Here is a 21,704-nt window from a genome sequence, read left to right on the forward strand (position 1 = left end):
TTATCCTGTTCTGTTGATGTACGACACAGTGCCTGTCTTCAAATGTTGCTCCAGAATCTGCTTCCCTGGAATCACCCATTGATTCTGGTTCTATCATCGGTTAGCATGGCAGAATAGATATACCTCTTCATGCTTAATAGCCCCATAACCATTCATATTCAACTACCATAGCTGAACCTCCTTCCCCACTTCTCCCCCAAAGCTTTGCTCCTCCAAGCTAAAGCTCACACTTCTTTATTTGTTGTTTTCCACACCCTTTACTATCCAGGTTCCTGCATAGTGGATGAGTTTTAGCTTGTCTATATTCTCTTTAAAATGTGATGCCAAAAATATAAATGTATAAAATACGTCAATTAACTTGTTATTTTTCACATATATTGAGCCCAATTCAGGAAGACCAGGGAGTCACTGCTTCAACTAAATATGTTTATTGCACAATTCTCTTAGCACCAGAAAGCATTCTGCTTGCTCTGTGCCTTCACATCTCTCTCTAATTATCAAATACATTGATGAAAGCCAGCCCTCTATCTTTTGAATTGGTGTCATGGACTCCAGCTCAGCATTTCTTAGTGCTAACATCAGCTAAAACCGGGCTGTATGGTATATTGTCCATTTCTTACATTCTCACATCATGTGAGCAGAAATATTATCAGGAATCCCTCTCTGAGAATCTATGAAATGAAGTCCATCAGAAACACAGTATTCGAACAAGTGCAGAACAAATTATTTATGACACGTGGGATTAGATCTAAAATGACTTCCCTACCTTGGCTATTTTGTGATATTTTTGCTTCTTCAAAATTAGACCTCTGAATGTCTTTTTAAAGATATATCATAATAAACATAGTTTTGTCAGATCTTCACCACAAGTGAAACTGAGTTGAAGCAAAAGCCTGGGTTATTCAGACAAAATACTTTTTCAGCCTGTGGAAGCTTTGATCAGTATTGAAAGCCAAAACCAAAAAGCGCTGTCATGTTACATTAAATCGAGACTAAATTGTGCCTATCCTTTACCACTATCACTCACTCACTATATAAAAATAAATAAAACTAGAACTTTGCTATTCGATTGTTTGCCATCAATTTCAGGGAAATTTTTGATGAGAAAACTGTGCCATAGTTGGCGTGGCTGGTGCCACAGTTCTCACCTCTTCCCTTGCTACCTAATCCACCAAGAAACCACCACAGGGGAGGACCAGGGTAAGGAGGAATGAGTATCTTCCCAAGTTTAATGCTCATGAATTATAGACCCAAATAGTCCCTGGGCTCCAGGACTCATCCTGCCTCCAATCAGGCAGCGCCGTGCATATACTAACAGCTTCCCTATTTACCTGCTTTTTGAAGATAAAAAGGTAATGAAATATACCCAATCCACTCCTGTTAGACTCAGAACAGGCCCTTGACAAGTTATTGTGAAAGCAGAAGACAGAAATGCCTGGTGCTTTTGAGTTTGGATTCACCTTCTAATTTACACACACACACACACACACACACACACACACACTTTTGCCCAAATACAGTTTTTCTACTCACTTTAAAGATTCTTTCAAACTCCTGTTTAGTATTTGTTCTTCATGGGATTAGAAGAATTCGATTTTTCCCTTGGCTCCATAATCTTGTGTAATAGTTTCTCTATACACAAGGGATACACACACTTTCCCTTCCAAGTTACCAAGAACATTCTCAGTCACAAATCACTTTTTTTTCCACCAAGTCTTTTGCCATATTGTAAAGCATTTGCCAAAAAATTCTGCCTTAAAACAGTACTGCCATCATCTGAACAAGGGAGGGAGGAGAGAAATCTGAGCATAGATTTGCTTTGAATAGCCACAATCTTTAGGTTGTGTAATCTAAAGAAATGAGAGAGGTGTTCTTATAAAGTGATAGAGACAAAATGCCAATCAATGCATTGTTACCAAGAAAAATAAATAAATAAACTGCATGAGAAAAGAAGTGAACAAGGAGACAGAGGAGACATTTTTTAATCCTTCCTTGGCTGTTAGCTAGTCCTGATTTCATTAGTAAATACTTCGATCTTGCTAAGCCTCAATTTCCTCATCTATGAAAGGGAAAAAATACCCATATGTCATCTGAGACTCACAAGATCATTGATTGATTACAGGGCACTTTGGAAAATCCAAAAGGCTATACAATGCTTACGTTTTAAAACCAATAATTTTGCCTCCTAAATGATGCACTTGGATAAGCCGTCACTCTGACACTTATCTTTACCTGGGATAATGTTTCTCCAACAAGCCTATTGCAGAAAAACGAAAAGGCCTCCTGCTACATTCACATAAGGATAGAACTTAGACCTAAAATGATCTTTAGGATTCATCCCCATATTGGAGAAATAAGAAAACAAAAAGATTAACCCACGCTCACACCCACTGTGGTTTTTATAATTATTATTAATCTTTAGAACCCGAGGGTCAGGATTCCACTCAGTCCTACTAATTCTTTTCCAGCCTTCCTGGACTCACTTACCTAGAGACACAACCAGAAGCGAAAGAATCAGAAGGTGAGAGTGCCTCTGGCACAGCTGCTATATTTATATGTGTACTGAGTGTGTAGGGTCATCACACAATTCGGTAGTATAATTTCAAACTCCAAATATCAATACATCTGTCTCTTCAGCATTTCAGAGCCACAAAATACCAGAGCCACTTTTCCACTTAGGTGGAACTCAAGACCATTAATCAAACGATTCGAAACAGAAAATTTGGAGTGAGAGGGAGGGGATCAGTTAATGAAAGGTTATTCGCAAGTTCATTTCTACAGGGACTAGGAAACTGCCTAGGGCCGAGGGGAGGGGGCGTACGCGTAGGAGAACGCGGTGGCAAACCATTCCTGGAAACGCGTGATCATTCCCAGTTTTGCCCTGCGAGCCTACAAACCCGGTAAAAGAATAAGAGACCTCCCAGGGGAAAAGGAGAGGGGTAAAGCGCAAAGTCAATCAGACCCCCGCCCCATCTATTCCCCAAACAGGTGCACGCCCGGAACGCCTTTAGCCTTAACCCTTTGGCCTTCATCTTGATTTCCTAAAATGCACTGAGAATGAATATTTCCACACACAACCCGAGGAACACTCACTTTTAAAATATCAGTAGCCCGTGGAACGTGGAAGCGTTGCGGGACAGGAGCGCAACAAGTTCGGGAAGCAGAAATTGCTCTAGGGGTTTTCTGTGCCCAAGTTTCCCGCCGCGCGCTGGCGCCGCGCAGTACGCGGGAGGCAGGGCGTAAGGGGCGTCTGCGCCTGGGGGCTACAAACTCAGGAAGGGTGCCAGGATGCAGAACTGCGAGCTCTAGAGGAGAACCGGGACGGGAGAGGATGGAAGCGCCGCCCAGAGAAGGAGGGAGTCGCCTTAGTATTTGAGTCAGAGATGGGACTCTGGGGATGGGGGATGGGGGTGAGTGGGAGGTTAGTGACGAGCAGTGCACGAGTCTGTCCTGACACTGGACGTTTTAAAGATCAGATTGTGGTTCTATCTGGATCTCGGCGGAGCGGAGGCCCCAGAGACCTGGTCCCTTTGCAGCCAAACGGACTGCCCAAGAACGGGCAAGGACTTGGCGTGGAGAGGAAAGAACAGAGCTAGGGGCAAGTTGCTGGGAGGCGAGGGAGAAAGGGGTCTATGATCGGAGAAAACAGAGAGCCGAGAGCTGAATTTCCAGTCTGGGACGCGGTACTTGGGCTGGTCCCTGACCCCAAGGACAACGGACGCAGGAAAATGGGCGCCCGGGCGCACAGTCTCCCGTGGCTGGGACCGGGAGGGCTAGAGGGGAGGCAGGAGGCCGGGCCGCGGGCCGTGCTGGCTCCGCACCGGCCTGGAGGACAGGTGGGTTTTGTTTGTCTTCCAGGAGCGGATCTCCAAGGCCCGCCACGAGACTGGAGTCTGAGTCTTCCGGTCCGGGAGGGAACCGCGCTCGGCCCCGCAGTCTCCTCCCCTGCCTACTACCCTCCCCAGCCTGGCGGCTCAGAGCACGTGCGGCCCTGAGCCCAGCTCCCCCTCGTCTCCAATGTCCACCTCGTCCTCTGGCTCGGTCAGCACGAAGGGACCGGCAGGCAGGCTCAGCCGAGCCTCGGCGGCAGTGGCGGCCTCTGAACCGCGGGGGCTGCCCTCGGGGCTTTCTGGCCCCTCTGGTGCTTTGGGTTCGTCTTGGCTTTTCCGCAGTTGCTTTTTATGCTTCATCCGCCGGTTCTGGAACCACGTTTTCACCTGATTTCGGGGAGATAAAAATAAAATCATGTCATTCCTCCAAATCTGAGCCATCGCTGGGGTTTAGGAAAATGGGCTGCAGTCCGTTGATGAAGTATCCAAGAGCGGTGATAGCCTCAACTGCTCATAAGTTATCGCCTTAAGCCGAATGAGAATCGAACATCTGAGGCTTTCAGGAGTAACTGTCCCAAAATAATGATGAGGATTAACATGGGTGGTTAGCAGTTATGCATATTGTTATGAATTAGAACTACTAATAGTAGGTGCTGCGTGGGCAAGTCTCTTTTACGCTCAGCTGATGTTCCTCTGATTGAGACATCTAACCACCTGATCCGCAAGACTCCTGGACAGGAAGATGAGAATTGAAACTCCGGGTTCTCATCGGACAGAAAATCAGACCCGGGCCTGGCAGAGCTAATGATTTCATAGCAAGAGGCGTTCCGGGTAGAGACTATGAAAGATGGGGAAGAGAGGATGGGGTTTTGAGGTTGCAGGTGAATAGCGCCTAGAGGAAGATAAAAACCGTTCTTCCACTCAGGACAGGGGAACAGGGAGAGGACTTAAACCATAGTGTGTGTGTTGGGGTTGGAGCGGAGGTGCATGTGAACACTGGCCGCTGTGAGAGAGATTGAAGTGAGAAAGGGGGAAAAAATCTCCTTGTGTGGGCTTCTCTCAGGACAAGAACTCGCCTGAACTCTTACCATTTACCTCTGACCTGGGTTCCCAGCCTGGTCGGAGAGGAGTGAGGAAGGCATACGAATAAGAGTTCTTAACCTGGAGGTGGTCGTCAGAATTACCTGAGGAGTGTTTCCTTCCTGTCCAGAGCCCCGCTCGAGAAATTTTGCTTGGGTAAGTATGACATGAGGTTGGGGTATCGGTACTTTTTTTTTTCTTTTTTTCTTTTTCTTTTTTTCTTTTTTTTTTTTTTTTTGAGACGGAGTCTCGCTCTGTCGCCCACGCTGGAGTGCAGCGGCGCGATCTCGGCTCACTGCAACCTCCGCCTCCCGGGTTCAAGCGACTCTTCTGCCTCAGCCTCCCCAGTAGCTGGGATTACAGGCGCGCACCACCACGCCTGACTAGTTTTTGTGTATTTAGTAGAGACGGGGTTTCACCATATTGGTCAGGCTTGTCTGGAACTCCTGATCTCGTGATCCGCCCGCCTCGGCCTTCCAAAGTGCTGGGATTACAGGCGTGAGCCACCGCGCCCGGCCAGGTATAGGTAATTTTACGAAAGCTCTTGGGAAAGGCCTAGAATAAGCGTCAGCGGGGTCTATTTCTACTCGAACTCCACAAGGTCCCGAAGGTATTAAGACTTGAAGGCAGGGAGGAACGAAGCAGAGATCAGGGCCTCCCTCTCCTCCCGCCCACCTGCGTCTCGGACAGGCTGAGGGCCGTGGCCAGCTCCACTCGTTCTGGCGTGGACAGGTAGCGCTGGATCTCGAACCTCTTCTCCAAGCCCGAGAGCTGCGAGTCAGAGAAAACCGTGCGGGCTTTGCGGCGGCGGCAGTGCTTCCCCGGCAGCTCCGCGTGCTGCGGGTGCGGGAACAGCGCTGGGACTGGCATCCCTGCAGAGAGAAGAGCAACCAAGTGGGCAGAGCGTGGGTCGCCGGAGAGCAATCTCCGCTCCGCTCCCCTCCCCTCCCCTAGCCCCCAGTGCCTTCCTCCGCCCCTTGCCTCCGTCAGTCTGCTCGCCCCAAAGCCCCTCAAGCCTTTCTCTCAGGAATCCAGGGCAGAGGAAGAAAAAAAAAAAAAGCCGCAAGAATAGCGCTTGGAGATCTTTATCTGGAAAGTCATCTAGAAATACAAACAACAAACAGTAAATAAAACAGAAAAGAAAATCGGAAATAGATCCGGAGGCTGTTTAAAAATGTCTTCTTGGAGAGACTTCCGTAGGGTCGGCCAGCGCGGAGTCTTCAGTTGCGCCTGGCCAAGTTTTTTGCAAACGTCAAATGGCCCAGGAGCAGTCCTGTCCCCAGCCCCCACCGTATCCTCCTAGACCCCTGATGACACTCGTTGCTGTTCTGGGGCTGGTAGATGCATGGATATAATCTTGCCTCCAAACCTTACTGAAAAATACCTTTCTGTTTCCCAAGCCACCCCTATCCCCCTGCAGCCAAAGGGAGAGCAAAACTGCCTTATCCGGAGAAGCCCCGGAGCCGAAACAGAGGAGCATTTCTCGCCTCTCACGTCTCCTCGTCCGTTTCGGGGTCGCGCTAGGGACCCAGCTATCTAATATAGTCCTCATTCTTTTTCTCATTCTTTCCCTCTCACTCCAAGCCCAGAGAAGCAGAAGGGTTTGAGGGGCTTTTCCATGGCCGGGTCCGGGGAGACTTGTCTTTCCTGACCCTCGCGGGCTTGACTCTGTCTGAGACGCACCAAGCAGAGAGAAGCTGCCACAAGCAACATCGGCCAATCCCAGAGAAAATAAACAAACATAACAACAACCAGTGCGGGTACTTAGGGCTTTGGCCACTGCTGTATGGGAGGACCACCGGCGCAGCTGAGAATAGATTGTCACCGGCGGGTGGTGAAGCCAGTGCAGAGATGCGGACCTGGATTTACAAACACTTTTAGCTTTGTTCTGGATTCCAGCGCGCACAAACTGCCTCCTGTCTTGCCCCCAGCCCCTCCACCGACCATGGTTGTTGCCGCCTCTGAGCTATGAGTCTGGACTCAACGAATTATTCTATTCTGGCTAGATTGAAAACGCCAGAGAAAAAACCATGGATGTGGCCTTTCAGAGGGAGACAGAAAAAAATCTGAGTATTTCCCCACATTCTCCTGTCCCAAACAGACTTTGCTAGCCCTTGCTTTTTGTCAGACCAGAGAAATCAAAATACTTTAGCACCCGGCTCCAGCAATGCTGGCAGCTGGGGCAGAGGAGGGTAGCCCAGACTAAGATTGTGAGTTAAATGTTAGCTGTTGAGGATGCGGAGGGTTAAAGACCTGCATCTCCCCCTACCCCCCTTTTTTCTCACCCTTTCTGTCTTATTCAGGCTAGCCCAAACCTTCATTCACTTCTATGCCCGCAGCGGTATCTGCAAATGCTCAGTGCCTGGAAAAAAGAGATCTGGCCTGGACAGAGTGTTTTGAGTTTCTGTGCAGAAAAAGTTGTGTCCATGGGGTGGGATGGTCAAGGGTCTCCCTCTGAGTGGGCAGAGGCGGAGAAACAGGATTGAGAGGTGGACCAAAGTGGCCAGGAAGATCACGAGCAGGGACACTGAGCACTGCCTACCAAGAGTATCGTCAAACCCTCTACGCTGCCTCTTGACCAGGCACCTATCCTCCGCTATGAAGAGTGCGGAGGGATCACGAATTATCCCCGTGGGTTGGCATGCCTCTAGGCAGCTCTGCATGGCCTCAGCAATATCCTCAGCCTTCCACTGTCACTTAGGGAAAGAGGCCACCAAGCCAGGCCGAGCCAGTCTGGCCTTTCCTTGACTCCATCACAGGCTTAGGGTCTGTGCTAGAAGCCCTGCTCTCTCACTGCCCATACCTTGAGGTTCCTGTTACTTACCCGAGGTGGTGAGGAAATAAGGATGGTGGTGGTCTCCCTTATGCAGAGGGTGATGGGCGTGAGGAGCCAAGAGGGTGGGTGTGGGCATGAGGGGGTAGCCATAGTCTAGCAGAGGCACCCGAGAGGCCAGAGAGCTGGCGAAATGGTCTGGGGCCACCTCTCTCAGCGGCTTGGGCTTGTGCAGCAGGATGTCCTCGATGAAGAAGGATGTGGGCCTCTGAGAAGACGCCGGGTGTAGAGGAGAGGTGAAGTTGAGATTCATCTTGAGCGGAGCACCTGCCACAGGACAAGGGCCGGGACGAAGTGGAGGACGCAGGCAGAGTCTCCAAGCCTGCTCGAAAGCCGGCAACCACCCTCCGAGGCTCGAATCTCCGCTGCTCTCTCCCGGGCCTGGGCTACCCCGGGCGCTGGAGAGGCAAGAAGACAAGCTCCTGGGTAGGTTGGGTCTCTGTGTTGGAGAATTGGCAGCTTGGAGAGGGGGGCCGGGAGAGCCAATGACGAGGCTGCCAGAGGCAGAGGGGAGGGTGCGGGAGGCTCGGGGCGGGGCGGGGAGCTGTCCGCGGTGCTGAACACCACCGGCCGAGCCTGGGAACAACAGAGCCCGCAGGGTTCTTGTTCCTACCAGGTTTCTCGACCTCAATTTCTGCCCCGTCACTGCAGGGGCTGCTTTGTTCCCAGTCGTTTTTAAAAGAAAGCTAAAAGGAAAAAGTCTCTGTTGTCCGGCAAACTCCTCTTTACAGAGGAGAAGGCACTAAAAGGGCCCCAAAGCAATATGGATAAAGCACTTATTCAGGCATTTAGGCCTGGGTTTTAAGAGTTTCCATAATTTTGGTGGCAAAAAAAGAAGGGAGGAAGTGAGGAGAAAGGGCATCTGATACTTCAGATTGCTAGATTCTACTTAAGTTTATGGCTGAGGGAAGACTGGATTATTAAGGTAAAGAAAGAAAATGATGATGGTCATCACAACAGTCTTTACCTCAGTTATAGGCAGTGGGCAGGAGGAGGGTTATGTCTACATTAGTCAAGTTATTTGGTCTGTGTAAATATGTCCAGAGTCACCTCTTAGTGCCATCCTCCATGTCCCCTCAAATCTTTACTTTCTCCTCATTTCACTCACACGGTTTGCTATTTCTGCTGTTACTTTTTCAACCCTAGCCCCCCAAATTAATTGTACTAGGTTTTTGTTTCCCACTCCTTTTCCCAGCCTGTTTCCTTTCATTTCCGTCCCTCCCAATCTTTTGTTTTTTCTGTTTGTCTTTTTCTAATCTGTCACATTTATTTCCCTGGAGTGAATTTGCTAAAATTAGGGTGATCATCTACAACACAGCAGGGGTAATTTCAGCTCACATCTCTGAAAATTGCTCTAATTATTGATGTTAAACTCAGGGAAATTAAAAGAAGCCACTTCTCTCCCATCTCCCCATTTTTAAGCTCTAATTTGTTGAAATCTAGTCGTCATCACAATTCCAATCACTACTGCTAATAGTAAAAGTGTTTTAATAGAGACTGAGTCCTCACAACCCATGCTATTAGATAATTAGAGGAGGTGTTAGAAAGCCAAGTGCTAATCCTGGGGCGCATGGGTAGGATTTCCATCTGATCTAGCAGGTAGAACAAATTAATTACCAGAATCAATTAGGCCCCAAACTACAGTGCACCAGGAAGTGGGAGCATTCTATTCCATAAGGATGAACTGGTAAATGGTAAGTAGATGAAGAGCTTGAGAGGAAGGAGGAAGGGATGTGGGAGACTTTAAAATAAGATCTTGGCAAGTAGGCATCTGAATGAAATCAGAATGCTTTGATCTGAAGTCCAAAACGTGATTTTAAAAAAATTCTAATAGTAGTAAGAACTGAAGAGGCCCAGCGTGGTGGTTCGCGTCTGTAATCCTAGCACTTTGGGAGGCCGAGGCGGGAGGATTGCTTGAGCCCAGAAGTTCAAAACCACCCTGGGCAATATAGTGAGGCCCCATCTCAGAAAGAAAGAAAGAAAAAGAAAAAGAAAGAAAGAAAGAAAGGAGAAGGGAAGGGAAGAAGGAACGAAGGGAGAGAGAGAGGAAGGAAGGAAGGAAATAAAATATGTGTATAAAAGAAAAAGAAAGAAAGGAAAGAAAGAAAGAAAGAAAGAAAGAAAGAAAGAAAGAAAGAAAGAAAAGAAAAGAAAAGAAAAGAACTGAAGACCTGAAAGCAGGTGGCCATGGAGAGCAAGACAATAGACTTTCCAGAAGTCCTTTCCTAGCGCTAAGCCCTGGCCCATCGTCCTCAGTCACCAGACGGAGGAGACTGGTGAGGAGGGGCCAGGGGTGACGGTCCACACTTTACAGACGTCCACGTCCACCCCCGCTTCCATTGTGAGCTTACAGCATCAGCAGAGTAGAAATCAAGCTGTTCTGTCTCTCCACCCTGTAGGCCGAGTGGCTATCGAGGGCTGGACGGGGGTACAACCAGAGTGTGGCCTGTGCCTGAGGGCGCCCTACACTCCAGCCTCACACAGAGCGCAGATTTGCACCCAGCCTTGGGGGCGGGATTTCGGCTTCATTCTGGGGAGGGGACCAACTTCTGTCGCAGAAGCAGAAGTGATTATTGAATGTCCCTTTGAGAGCAGGGGCAGTAAAAACATCTTCGAGTGACAGTTACCTTTGAGCCAAGGCACTGCAACCACCCCGTCAGAACTTACGCACCTCTCAGAGTGTTTGCGGGATCGGGAAGGGAGTGGGGGGCCATGTAGACCGCCTCCTCCGTCCTTATCTTTCCCTTGTTTCGTAAGCCCTGGACTCAGCGTCCTGCGTTCCCCCAAAGCTAAGGCAATCTCCCCAGGCCCTGCTCTCAGGCGGAGAAGCCAGGAGCGATGAGGGGCGGGGCGGCTCCCGGCGCCCTCTTTTCCAGCCCCGCTCCCGCGCCGCCTACCCGAAGCCCGCGCTGCCGCCGGAGAGGGACTCGGGGCGCAGCCGCCCCGCCTCTGCCGGGGCCCCAGGAGGAATCTAAGAAAAGAGAGATGGAGGGAGGAAATGGCATCGCTTCAGGAAGGGGCAGGACCTCCAGGACCGAAGGCGTTTTCTTTCTCTTTCCTTTCAGCGACACTGGGACACAAAGCTCCGCGGCTGAAAAGAACACCACGCGCGGCCAGGACCCGAGCAGGGCCCTGGGGCGCTAAGGGCGGGGAAAATAGGGCGTCCGGAGTGCAGGAGATTCCTCAGGGCCGCCCCCTTCTCCGGGGGTGCCCTGAGGAACCACGGCGGGGACTCGCCGCTGGCAGCCTGCGGGTCCTGGTGCCAGCGCGCATGGGCGGGCTGTGCGGACGTGGCTGGTCCTCCAAAGGTTTCAGATCCCGTCCGGGCCCCTCAGTCCCTTAAAGCTGTGTCCCAAAGCCTAGGGGAGATAGCGAGGCTGGGGAAGCCGGGAAGTTTCTCTGCGGTGTGGGGCTCCTGAGCAGAAACCCGCGGGGGATTGCCAGGGCTGCAGAAACTTCGGCTCGAGGCGGTGGCTGGCCCGCCTTACTTCCGTGGTGGGGTTAGGGAGGCCCCTCTGAAATTCGATCTTGGTATTGAATCTGGTATCTTCCTGTGGCAGGCAACGCATACCAAAGGCAGCGGCATCACCTTCCTGCCTGCTCGAGCCCTAACCCCCACCCCACCCACCAGCCGCGGGCCCCAGGGCTGCCCAGGGAAGGAGTACATTTTTAGACATTTTTAGATAGCTTGTAAAGGTTGTCCGTGGCAGGGAACCGGGACAGGGAAACTATTTTCTCTTTAAAAGCAGAGATGTTACAACGCCGGGTTTAGCGCTAAAGTCTACACCAGTGCTTCCAGTAAAAATATAATGCAAGCCACACAGGTAATTTTAAATTTTCTATTAGTTACATTTTTTAAAAAGCAGAAAGTCACATTTAAAAAGAAGGAGAAAACAGGCGAAATATTAATGTATTTCACTGAACCCCAACATATCAAAAATATTATTTAACATGTAATCAATATAAATATTATTAATGAGATTTTTGCATTCCTTTTTCATACTAAATCTTCTAAATCCAGTGTGTATTTTACACTTTCCACAAATCTCAGATTAGTCATATTTCAGGTGCTCAATAGCCACATAGGGCTAGTGGCTACTGTGTTGCACAGCACTTTTAGTCAATTGCCATAGTCGCTATTACCCTTTCAAATATCCATAGACACACACAGAAAATGGAAATCAGTTGCAGAAAGCAGCCTAGCACGTTCTCCAGACTTGTCCTTCATCCATTCATTACATTCAATTATTCTAAGTATTCATTGAGCACCTACTATATGCCAGGCTCCTTGCCACACACCTTCCCAAGTCTTAGGAGATTAAGTAAATGCACCTAAATCATACTTACTTTTGATTCTTACTTGACTAGAATCTGTCACCCAGGGCCAGCAGGCTGTCTCTCTGCAAAGCTGACACATAAAGCCCAGATCCTACACAGTGCCCAGAGTAAAGAAATAAAGATCAAATGAAGCCACCTCCCCAAAAGTACTCTGTTTGTGGTTTCAGCTGAAGAATTATTAAAGAAAGAAAAAAACATGCCTTTCAGAGAGCTAATAATTAAACAGTCCCTCTCCCTTTCATGTCAGCCTCAGCTAAAATGGTCATCTGAGCTGGGACTTAGTTTCCCGAAAAGATAACTCTATTGATGATCAAAGGAAGAGACTGGTTCCATTAGCCAAGTTGCCTATACCGTGGCCTTCAAAATAAAGGAAGAAATGTATTTTAGAAGTATCTGAGTAACACACTTTACTCATAACATTTTGTATTATATTGCTTGTTGTCTGTTGCAACTTACCTTCTATCTGAGTACTTTATTTTAAGCACTACCAAAGTGGATGACATGTCTACAAAAAGAAAGGGAGTTGCTGGCTGCTTCTGACAAATGCGTCTTCAAAAATAATATGTTTGCAGTGGAAATTAGGGTGTGAACCCACATGAGAACAACATGCTTAAGGATGTGGTATTCAGATCACAGTGTTCCTAATATAAGGAGGACTAAATCCATCCAATTTGCTCCTTCAGGTTGGTCAGTCTATAGGGTCAAAAACTCATTTCATTTCTCTCGAAGTTCTCTATTCTGCCTTTGATATCTCAATTCAAAGCATGTTTCATGAAGTGATAAAGAGAAAAGAAGACCTTTGAAGCATGAGAAAATGTATGCCACTTTTTTAATCCTCCAAAAGATATATGGTGGAATAAGAATGCTCTTTCATCAGTCTTTTGTTAGTATCCCACCAGTTTCTCCACTGTAGCCCAAAAGAGTAGCCAAATATATTATTAGGGAAAAAAACCCAATAAGCTAATAAACATGCCTTTTGAATATTCTTTTCTTCCATTCTAAACCATTCAAATTCTATGATCAGATTTAAAACAAAGTTTGACACAAAAAACTTCAGTTATACCAAATTAATATGCATACTTTTGAAAACAAAAGGACATGAGAGTTATTACCATTGTATGTTGGGAGTATCTGGTGTTAGAGATTATAAGACCCTATCAAATTGTACATGTGGTATGGAGATGAGCCTGTAAACATTTCTCAAAAGGACTTTGTGTGTAGAGCTAAATATTAGGTATATGTTTGTTAAAGTGCTGTTTTGTTTGAAGATATTTTTCATGAAGCCAATTGATTTTTATCTTCTAACTCCCATTGATAATGCAATCAAGTTATGAACCAAAAAATGGAAGGTACAAATGTTGTCACTCTAAAGGGATTTGTCTTACAATGATAAATAATCTTAAAAGGAAACAAGGAAAAAATATTGAAAAAATACTTTTAAACAAATTAAAATAGGAAAGACCATTCTGTGTATAAAATGAAAGTTTAGAAGTCATAAGAGAAAACATAGATAAAATTAACTGTGTTAATTTTTTTAATTCTGTATGGCAAAAATTATCTTAAGCAAAATAAATAAGAGAAACAACAAACTGGGAGAAAATATTTGCAGTTCATCACAAACACAGGGATAATTTGTTATATATGAAAAGTTTCTACAAATCAACAAGATAAAAAATGAAGAGCATGATTTTAAAATGGGCAAAGGATAAAAAGAAATAGTTCACAAAAAAGAAACTATAAGGGACTCTTAAAAATTTGAAAAGGAGCAAATATAAGGCTAACGCAAATTTAACTTCACTGAGACATCTTTCATTTATAGAATTAAAAGACTGGAAAGTCTAATTACCCACTCTGTTGGTAAATCTGTGGGGGGAAGAATAACTCTCATCTATTGATGCAAAGAATGTAAATTTATACAGTCTCTATGGAGAACAATTTGATAATGTCTATCAAAATTACAAATGTACATTGAAATTTATGCAACATATATACTCTGCACAACACAGCTCAATTATACACACTCAAAAAAGGAGCTTTAAGATGTATTGTTAAGCAAAAAAAGCAAAGTACAGAAAGGTAATATGTCTGACAAGGGAGAAAATGATACACATTTGATTGTCTATGCATACCTCTGGAAAGATACATAAGAAACTCACAACATTAGTTGCCTCTAGAGACTGAAGTGCTGGGCACTTGATGAGAAGGAGTTTTTTTTTTTTTCCCTGTTTAGCCTTTTGTACCTTTTGAGTACAAATCATGTAAATATAATATTTATTTGTAAATAAATAATATTAAATTTTCAAACATTGAAGCAGAAAGGGAAAAAGAATGATTTTGCTTCAACACAAAAAATGTCTAAATCAAATTCACTAAATCTTAAAATTATAACTTTAGCTTTTCTCCATAAGTTACTGAGATTTATAGTTCCTTATAGGCAAATTGCACATAGTTCTGTTTGACATTTGCCTATAAGGAACATCAAACTTTTATTTCTCAGTACAGATTATGCAACTGTTTTTTTGTTTTGTTTTGTTTTTTTGAGACCGAGTCTTTCTCTCTGTCGCCTGGGCTAGAATGTAGTGGCACGATGTCAGCTCACTGCAACCTCCGCCTCCCAGGTTCAAATGATTCTCGTGCCTCAGCCTCCTGAGTAGCTGGGACTACAGGCATGCACCACCACACCCGACTAATTTTTATATTTTTAGTACAGACAGGGTTTCTCCATGTTGGCCAGGCTGGTCTTGAACTCCTGACCTCAGGTGATCCGCCCAAGTCAGCCTCCCAAAGTGCTGGGATTACAGGAGTGAGCCACCATGCCCAGCCTCGCAAATGGTTTACTTTCATACAAATTACATGTGGTTTCAAAAAGTTAACACCTAACCCCCATCTAGAAATTATGGATAATATCTATTAATTACCTAAAGAAACGTCTTTAAAGAATGCTTTTCACTATTGTGATGAGGCTTTTTAAACGAAGTGGATTTCTTGCATTTATATTATATATCAAATATTTTGCTTTGCCTTTTTATTTGAGTATCATCACTTTTCTATTTTTACAGATAAAGGAAGCAGGGGAGTCACTTGGGTAGAGTCGTGAGCCTCAGATTACACAGTTTCTATGCCAGGATTTGAACTCAGGTTCATCTGACCTCAGAGTTCATACTTTGTTCACTCCACCACATCATCTTTAAAAAATAAACAAATAAAGCAAGAATAGAGTTTGCTTATTTCTCATCTTGAATGCAACTTGAAACTATAGCCTTTGATTTAAGAGGCCAGTCTCTCCAATTCTTCTTCTCATTGGATGGTTTTATAAATTCATATCATGACTTGCACTAACTAGAACCTAAATGCTAGAAAAGTTGTTTTGAGGTTTTCACTTTGGAATGTGTTTGTGTGTGCACATATTTGGAATAGATATGTGTATGTATATACGTGTGTGTGTGTGCATGTGTACATAAATATGCATTCCAAAGTCAAAACCTCAAGAAATCCTTTCTACTCACACGGATACACACACTTGTCTGTCTATCTATCTATCTGTCTGTCTATCTATCTATCTATCTATCTATCTATCTATCTATCTATCTGTGTATCTGTCTGTCTGTCTATCTATCCATCCTTACCATCTTTACATCAGCGCGATGAAGGCAGTATATATTACCAGTGGTGATAGAACAAAGTCTGGAGTCAGACCTAAGTTAGAGATCTGGCTCCATCACCATTATATATTAGCTATATGACCTTGAAAATCTGAACCTTTCTAAGCCCTGCTGTCCTCATTTGTAAAATGAATATAATAACATTTCTTATCTCACAGGATAGTTTTGAGGAGTAATTAAGGTAAAGTATGTAAAGCATTTTGCTCAGCACCTGGCACACAGCCAACGCTCAATAAGTAGCACCGCTGCTGTTGTTGCTGCTGCTGCTGCTGCTGGTGATGATAGTGGTGGTGATGATGGTAGTAGTGGTGGTAGTGGTGGTGGTGGTGGTGGTGATGGTGGTGGTGATGGTGGTGGTGGTGGTGGTGGTGATGGTGGTGGTGGTGATGGTGGTGCTGGTGGTGATGGTGATGGTGGTGGTGGTGGTGATGGTGGTGGTGGTAGTGATGATGGTGGTGGTGGTGGTGATGGTGGTGGTGGTTGTGGTGATGATAGTAGTGGTGATGGTTTTGACCATGTAGTGGTGATGGTTTTGGCCATGTAGTGGTGGTGGTGGTGATGGTGGCCTAACTAGCCAATAAAAAGAAACCCGGCTGGGTGCAGTGGTTCACACCTGTAATCCCAGCACTTTGGGAGGCCGAGACAGGTGGATCACGAGGTCAGGAGATCGAGACCATCCTGGCTAGCACAGTGAAACACCGTCTCTACAAAAAAATTAGCCGGGCGTGGTGGTGGGCACCTGTAGTCCCAGCTACTCGGGAGGCTGAGGCAGGAGAATGGTGTGAACCTGGGAGGCGGAGCTTGCAGTGAGCTGAGATCACGCCACTGCACTCCAGCCTGGGCAGCAGACTGAGAGTCTGTCTCAAAAAAAAAAAAAAAAACCAAACCCAAATGATCAATACTGAAACTCTAGAGCTACCATGGACATGACTAATTAATGAATCTAACATAATGTTGCTATGTAAAAATGGGCTTATATAATTCTAGAAAGAGTCACGGAAAGAAAAAAAAGTACTGAGAAGGAGGTGATGATGAGCAATAAGGAGTGTTTCCTGGGTAGGAGTGAGGAATCTCTATTTAGGTCTAGAAGATATCTTAAAGATGACTTTAAACATCTTCCTAGGCCAAGCGCGGTGGCTCACGCCTGTAATCCCAGCACTTTGGGAGGCCGAGGGCAGGAGTTCAAGACCAACCTGGCCAACATGGCAAAACCCCATCTCTACTAAAAATACAAAAAAATTATCCAGGCATGGTGGTGGGCGCCTGTAATCCCAGCTTCTCGGGAGACTGAAGCAGGAGAATCGCTTGAACCTGGGAGGCTGAGGCTGCAGTGAGCCAACACTGCATCATTGCACTCCAGCCTGGGCGACAAGAGTGAAACTCCGTCTCAAAAAAAAAAAAAAAAAAAGAATCTTCCCATTGGATGACTTCAATTTTTGTGTTTCCACCTTCCCCCAGCCAGAGGATGAAAACATTAGGTTAGAAAATACTTGAAGATCGGCTGGGTGCGGTGGCTCAAGCCTGTAATCCCAGCACTTTGGGAGGCCGAGGCGGGCAGATCACAAGGTCAGGAGGTGGAGACCATCCTGGGCAACATGGTGAAACCCCGTCTCTACTAAAAATACAAAAATTAGCTGGGTGTGGTGGTGCATGCCTGTAGTCCCAGCTACGCAGGAGGCTGAGGCAGGAGAATCGCTCGAACCCGGGAGGTGGAGGTTGCAGTGAGCCGACATCATACCACTGCACTCCAGCCTGGAGACAGAGCGAGACTCTGTCTCAAGGAAAAAAAAAATACTTGAAGATCAACGTCGTCTGTTTTCTTCTAGGTATGTGGGAGACAGGAAACGAATCAGGCAAAGACCACTGAGTGTCTACCACGTACTAAGCTCTGTGTAAAGTGGTTTGGAGAGATAAGGTGGAAAAGTACAGGGAACAGGGAAACATAAGAAAAGTACAAGCCTGCGCCTGTAGTCCCAGCTACTCGGGAGGCTGAGGCAGGAGAATGGCCTGAACCCGGGAGGCGGAGCTTGCAGTGAGCCGAGAGCTCGCCACTGCACTCCAGCCTGGGCGACAGAGCGAGACTCCGTCTCAAAAAAAAAAAAAGTACAAGCCTTCCATCACCTCTGAACACATACACACACAACCCTAAATACATGCAGCCAGAAATGCAAAACAAACAAATAAACAAACCAGGGCTTCTCTGTGCACTTAACTCAATCAGTAAAATAATTCATCATTAAACTGATACAGACTCGGTTATCTTTGTAATTCAGATATGAAATAATAGTGGGAAATGGTGAATCCAAGAGCTCTATGGTTTATGCACTCATATCTGAAAACATTTATTAAACATATACCTTTTGTAAAAAAGTGAGTATGCATTTGGAAGTTTTTTCTCACAAGTGTGTGTATTTTACTTCCACATTTAGGCCAAGGGTCTAATTTTATCTACTGTTTTAATATTTTCCAGTACACAATATCGAACTCTCTCAAAATTGACACACAAATACATCTATGATTGACTGCAGTAGTATTTGACAGTCCCAGGTAAAAGAATAATTTAGTGTGGGTTGCCAGATCTTTCTCTGTTGGCTGGAAAGTGAGCAGCTCCTTGGGATGGTGTGGCAATATCCTATGTTGCTATTGTTTTTTAATACCATGTGGTTTTATGGAGTAAAAAAGAAACAATGGGCTGGCAAGTTTGGGAAAAGCTCTTCAAAACTGAACTAAAATATGACCTCCATTTTGTATTCTGGAGTCTTAGCCTTTCAAAGCTCTATTTTTTACAGGTTGCTTTCATATGTCTTCTTCCTAGAAATATCTTCCCTATCACCTCTCCTTCTACACAGATAACTTCCATTCAAATCTAGATCCACTGTATTCCCTTCGTCCTTGGAAAACCACTCCTGGCCACAGTACTTAACCATCATAGTATTAGCAAATGTACAACTCACTGGGCTTTGGCATTGATAGGTTTTCTCTTTTTATAACCATGTTCTGTTTTCCCAACTAGAGCATGCATTATTGCCTCTATGGGTAATATATTCAAATAATTCAAAAGTCAAAAGTTATAAAAAGTTATGAAGTGGGCCAGGCGCGGTGGCTCATGCTTATAATCCCAGCACTTTGGGAGGCTGAGGCAGGCAGATCAGGAGGTCAGGAGTTTGAGACCAGCCCGGCCAACATGGTGAAACCCCATCTCTACTAAAAATACAAAAATGAGCCGGGCGTTGTGGCAGGAGCCTGTAGTTCCAGCTACTCTGGAGGCTGAGGCAGGAGAATCACTTGAACCCGGGAGGCAGAGGTTGCAGCGAGCCAAGATTGCGCCACTGCACTCCAGCCTGGGCGACAGAGCAAGACTCTGTCTCACAAAAAAAAAAAAAAAAAAAGTTATGAAGTGATGTATCTTCCCCTTTCCCTCTCTTCCAGCCACCCAATTCACCTTTTGGAGGCAACCATTGTTATCATTTTCTTGGTATCTTTCTGGAGATATTATATTTAAGCAGATAATGAGGACAGCTGTATGTGTGTAAGTATATATTCCTCACACATATGCACATTCTTTCTACGTCTTTTTACATAAAGGATAATATACTGAGTAGTCTTTTGCACATTGCTTTTTTTCTTAACAACTTTTAAAAAATGGATGGATCATGATCTATTAACTAGTCCCCATTTGATGATAATAAGATACTTAGAATGTTTCTAATCTTTTGCTATTGCAAACAATGCTGTAATAAATCATCATATACATAATTCATTTTGGAAATGGGCAACTATATCTGTAGGAATTCTTAGAAGATTAATTGCTGAATCAAATTTGTAATTTTGATAGGCATTGCCAAACTGTTCTCTACAGGGGTAATATCAATGTATACTCCTATCTGTGGTATATTAGTGAGTCCCAGATAATTCTCATGCAGATGATCTAAGAACAACACTCTTGTTTTTCTAGGTTTCTTAATGCTTGTGAGCCTTAGTTATTATCTGCAAAATGGAGATGTCATCTACCTCAGAGGCCTATTGTGGGGACTATTTTGTGATGAAAATATGCAAAACAGCTGTGAAAACTATCCAGCAAGATGAAAATGTTATTACTAAGAAAAATAGCTTCGGCTGGGCAAGGTGATTCATGCCTGTAATCCCCGCACTTTGGGAGGCTGAGGTGGGTGGATCACTTGAAGTCAGGAGTTCAAGACCAGCCTGGCCGATGTGGTGAAACCCTGTCTCTACTAAAAATACAAAAATTAGCTGGGCGTGGTGGCGCACGCTTGTAATCTCAGGTACTTGGGAGGCTAAGGCAGGAGAATCGCTTGAACCAAGGAGGTGGAGGTTGCAGTGAGCCAAGATCACGCCATTGCACTGGAGGCTGGGCTACAAGAGTGAAACTCCACCTCAAAAAAAAAAAAAAAAGAAGAATAGTTTTCAGCACTTACTCACAATGGGCATTGTATTAGGTCCTTTAATTATGTTCTCCTTAATCCACACTGCAAAGTAAATGTAGTTAGTTCCGTTTTGCATTTCAGGAAACTAAAGCTCAGAGAGGAGACTTACAAGGCTACACAGCTGGCAAGTGGCAGAAAAGATATTGAAATCCAGGCTTGCACAGGTCCAGAGACTGGGCTTTTTCTACAGACCCACATTTTGACTAATAATTTACGTAAACTACTCCTATTGCTTTAGTTTTAATACATTTTTATTCAAGTTATCTATCAAACATAATGAGCGAGTAATGGCTTCATGCAGGATATGAGACTACAGCTGGACCATCAAGGATTGGTAGAATCTGGGCAGGTGAAATGCAAGTTGATGAAACTGTTCCAGCTAAGAATAGCATGCACAAGTGCTCAGAGGTGGGACAGAACATGGCATATTTGTAGGATACTGAGATTAGATTAAGTAGACGGGATACTTTGAGAAGTATTTGGAAGTGTGCTCAGGATCTTATTAATGAGTATTTTGAAAAATAGTTAGAAGATTGTTCCTAATATTGAGGACAATAAAGTGGGGGTAGAGGCCAATGAAGGGTTTTTTTGAGCAGAGTTGTAGCCATGAATGGTAGTTTTAGGAAATTTTATCTGAGTATCTATGCATTAGGAATTAGAGGAAAGTCACTGGAAAATCCAGAAAGTAAATTATTGGTGTTTCCAGATGTAAGTCCATTCAACAAACAAACCATTCTTTCATTAATTCAACAAGTATTTATTAGTCACTTTCTATGGATGTCAGCCATAGCACTATTAGCTGAGAAGGTATAAACACAATATGGCCTCTGCTTTTAAGGCTTTTTTTTTTTTTTTTTTGAGACGGAGTCTGGCTCTGTTGCCCAGGCTAGAGTGCAGTGGTGTGATCTTGGCTCACTGCAACCTCCACCTCCCAGATTCAAGCAATTCTCCTGCCTCAGCCCCGCCAAGTAGCTGGGATTACAGGTGCCTGCCACCGCGCCTGACTAATTTTTGTATTTTTTAGTAGAGACTGGGTTTCACCATCTTGGCCAGGCTGGTCTCGAACTCCTGACCTCATGATCTACCCACCTCGGCCTCCCAAAGTGCTGGGATTACAGGCGTGAGCCACCGCGCCTGGCCAAGGGTTTTAAACCTCATGATAATGGCATGATCTTAAGTGCCATCAGTCTCTCTGTTCCTCTTTTGCCACTCCCTTCAATTCTTCCTTCACTAGCCAGAGGGATCATTGAAAAATGCAAATCTGATTGTATCAGTCCATGCTTAAGATCCTTTGGTAGTATGTTATGTACATTTTACTACAATAATTTTTAAAAGCCTTTAGTAGTTTTCCAGTGCTCTAAACTCTTTCACATATCATATTATCTCTCATCTTTGAGTCTTACGTAGTATATGCTTCCCCCTCTTCCAGGAATATTTACTGTTCTAGCTACCTCTCACTCTAACACTGGCTTGCTTCTACACAGTTTTCGGCTAAAACATCACCTCTAAAAAGAAA

The 21,704-nt window shown here is 45.1% G+C and overlaps 1 protein-coding gene across 1 annotated transcript; it reads right to left on the bottom strand.

Moving 5' to 3' along the window:
• Positions 1 to 469: 469 nt before the first annotated feature.
• Positions 470 to 8,159, bottom strand: BSX (brain specific homeobox). Its single transcript, XM_003819967.5, has 3 exons — positions 7,735 to 8,159; positions 5,586 to 5,782; positions 470 to 4,217 (listed from the first exon to the last, which is right to left on the bottom strand). The coding sequence occupies exons 1-3, from the start codon at positions 7,994 to 7,996 to the stop codon at positions 3,975 to 3,977; spliced, it is 702 nt and encodes a 233-aa protein (XP_003820015.2). The 5' UTR covers positions 7,997 to 8,159; the 3' UTR covers positions 470 to 3,974.
• Between the last annotated feature and the right edge of the window lie 13,545 nt (positions 8,160 to 21,704).

Source organism: Pan paniscus, chromosome 9, assembly GCF_029289425.2.
Source record: "Pan paniscus chromosome 9, NHGRI_mPanPan1-v2.0_pri, whole genome shotgun sequence".
NCBI lineage: Eukaryota > Metazoa > Chordata > Mammalia > Primates > Hominidae > Pan > Pan paniscus.

What these genes read in the sequence shown, in the direction of transcription:
- BSX (XM_003819967.5), bottom strand. Translation starts at nt 7,996, where the DNA reads ATGAATCTCAACTTCACCTCTCCTCTACACCCGGCGTCTTCTCAGAGG. An exon ending in TTATTTCCTCACCACCTCGG is followed by an intron (nt 5,783 to 7,734) that starts GTAAGTAACAGG and finishes TTCTCTCTGCAG; the next exon opens with GGATGCCAGTCCCAGCGCTG. An exon ending in TCAGCCTGTCCGAGACGCAG is followed by an intron (nt 4,218 to 5,585) that starts GTGGGCGGGAGG and finishes CCCCGAAATCAG; the next exon opens with GTGAAAACGTGGTTCCAGAA.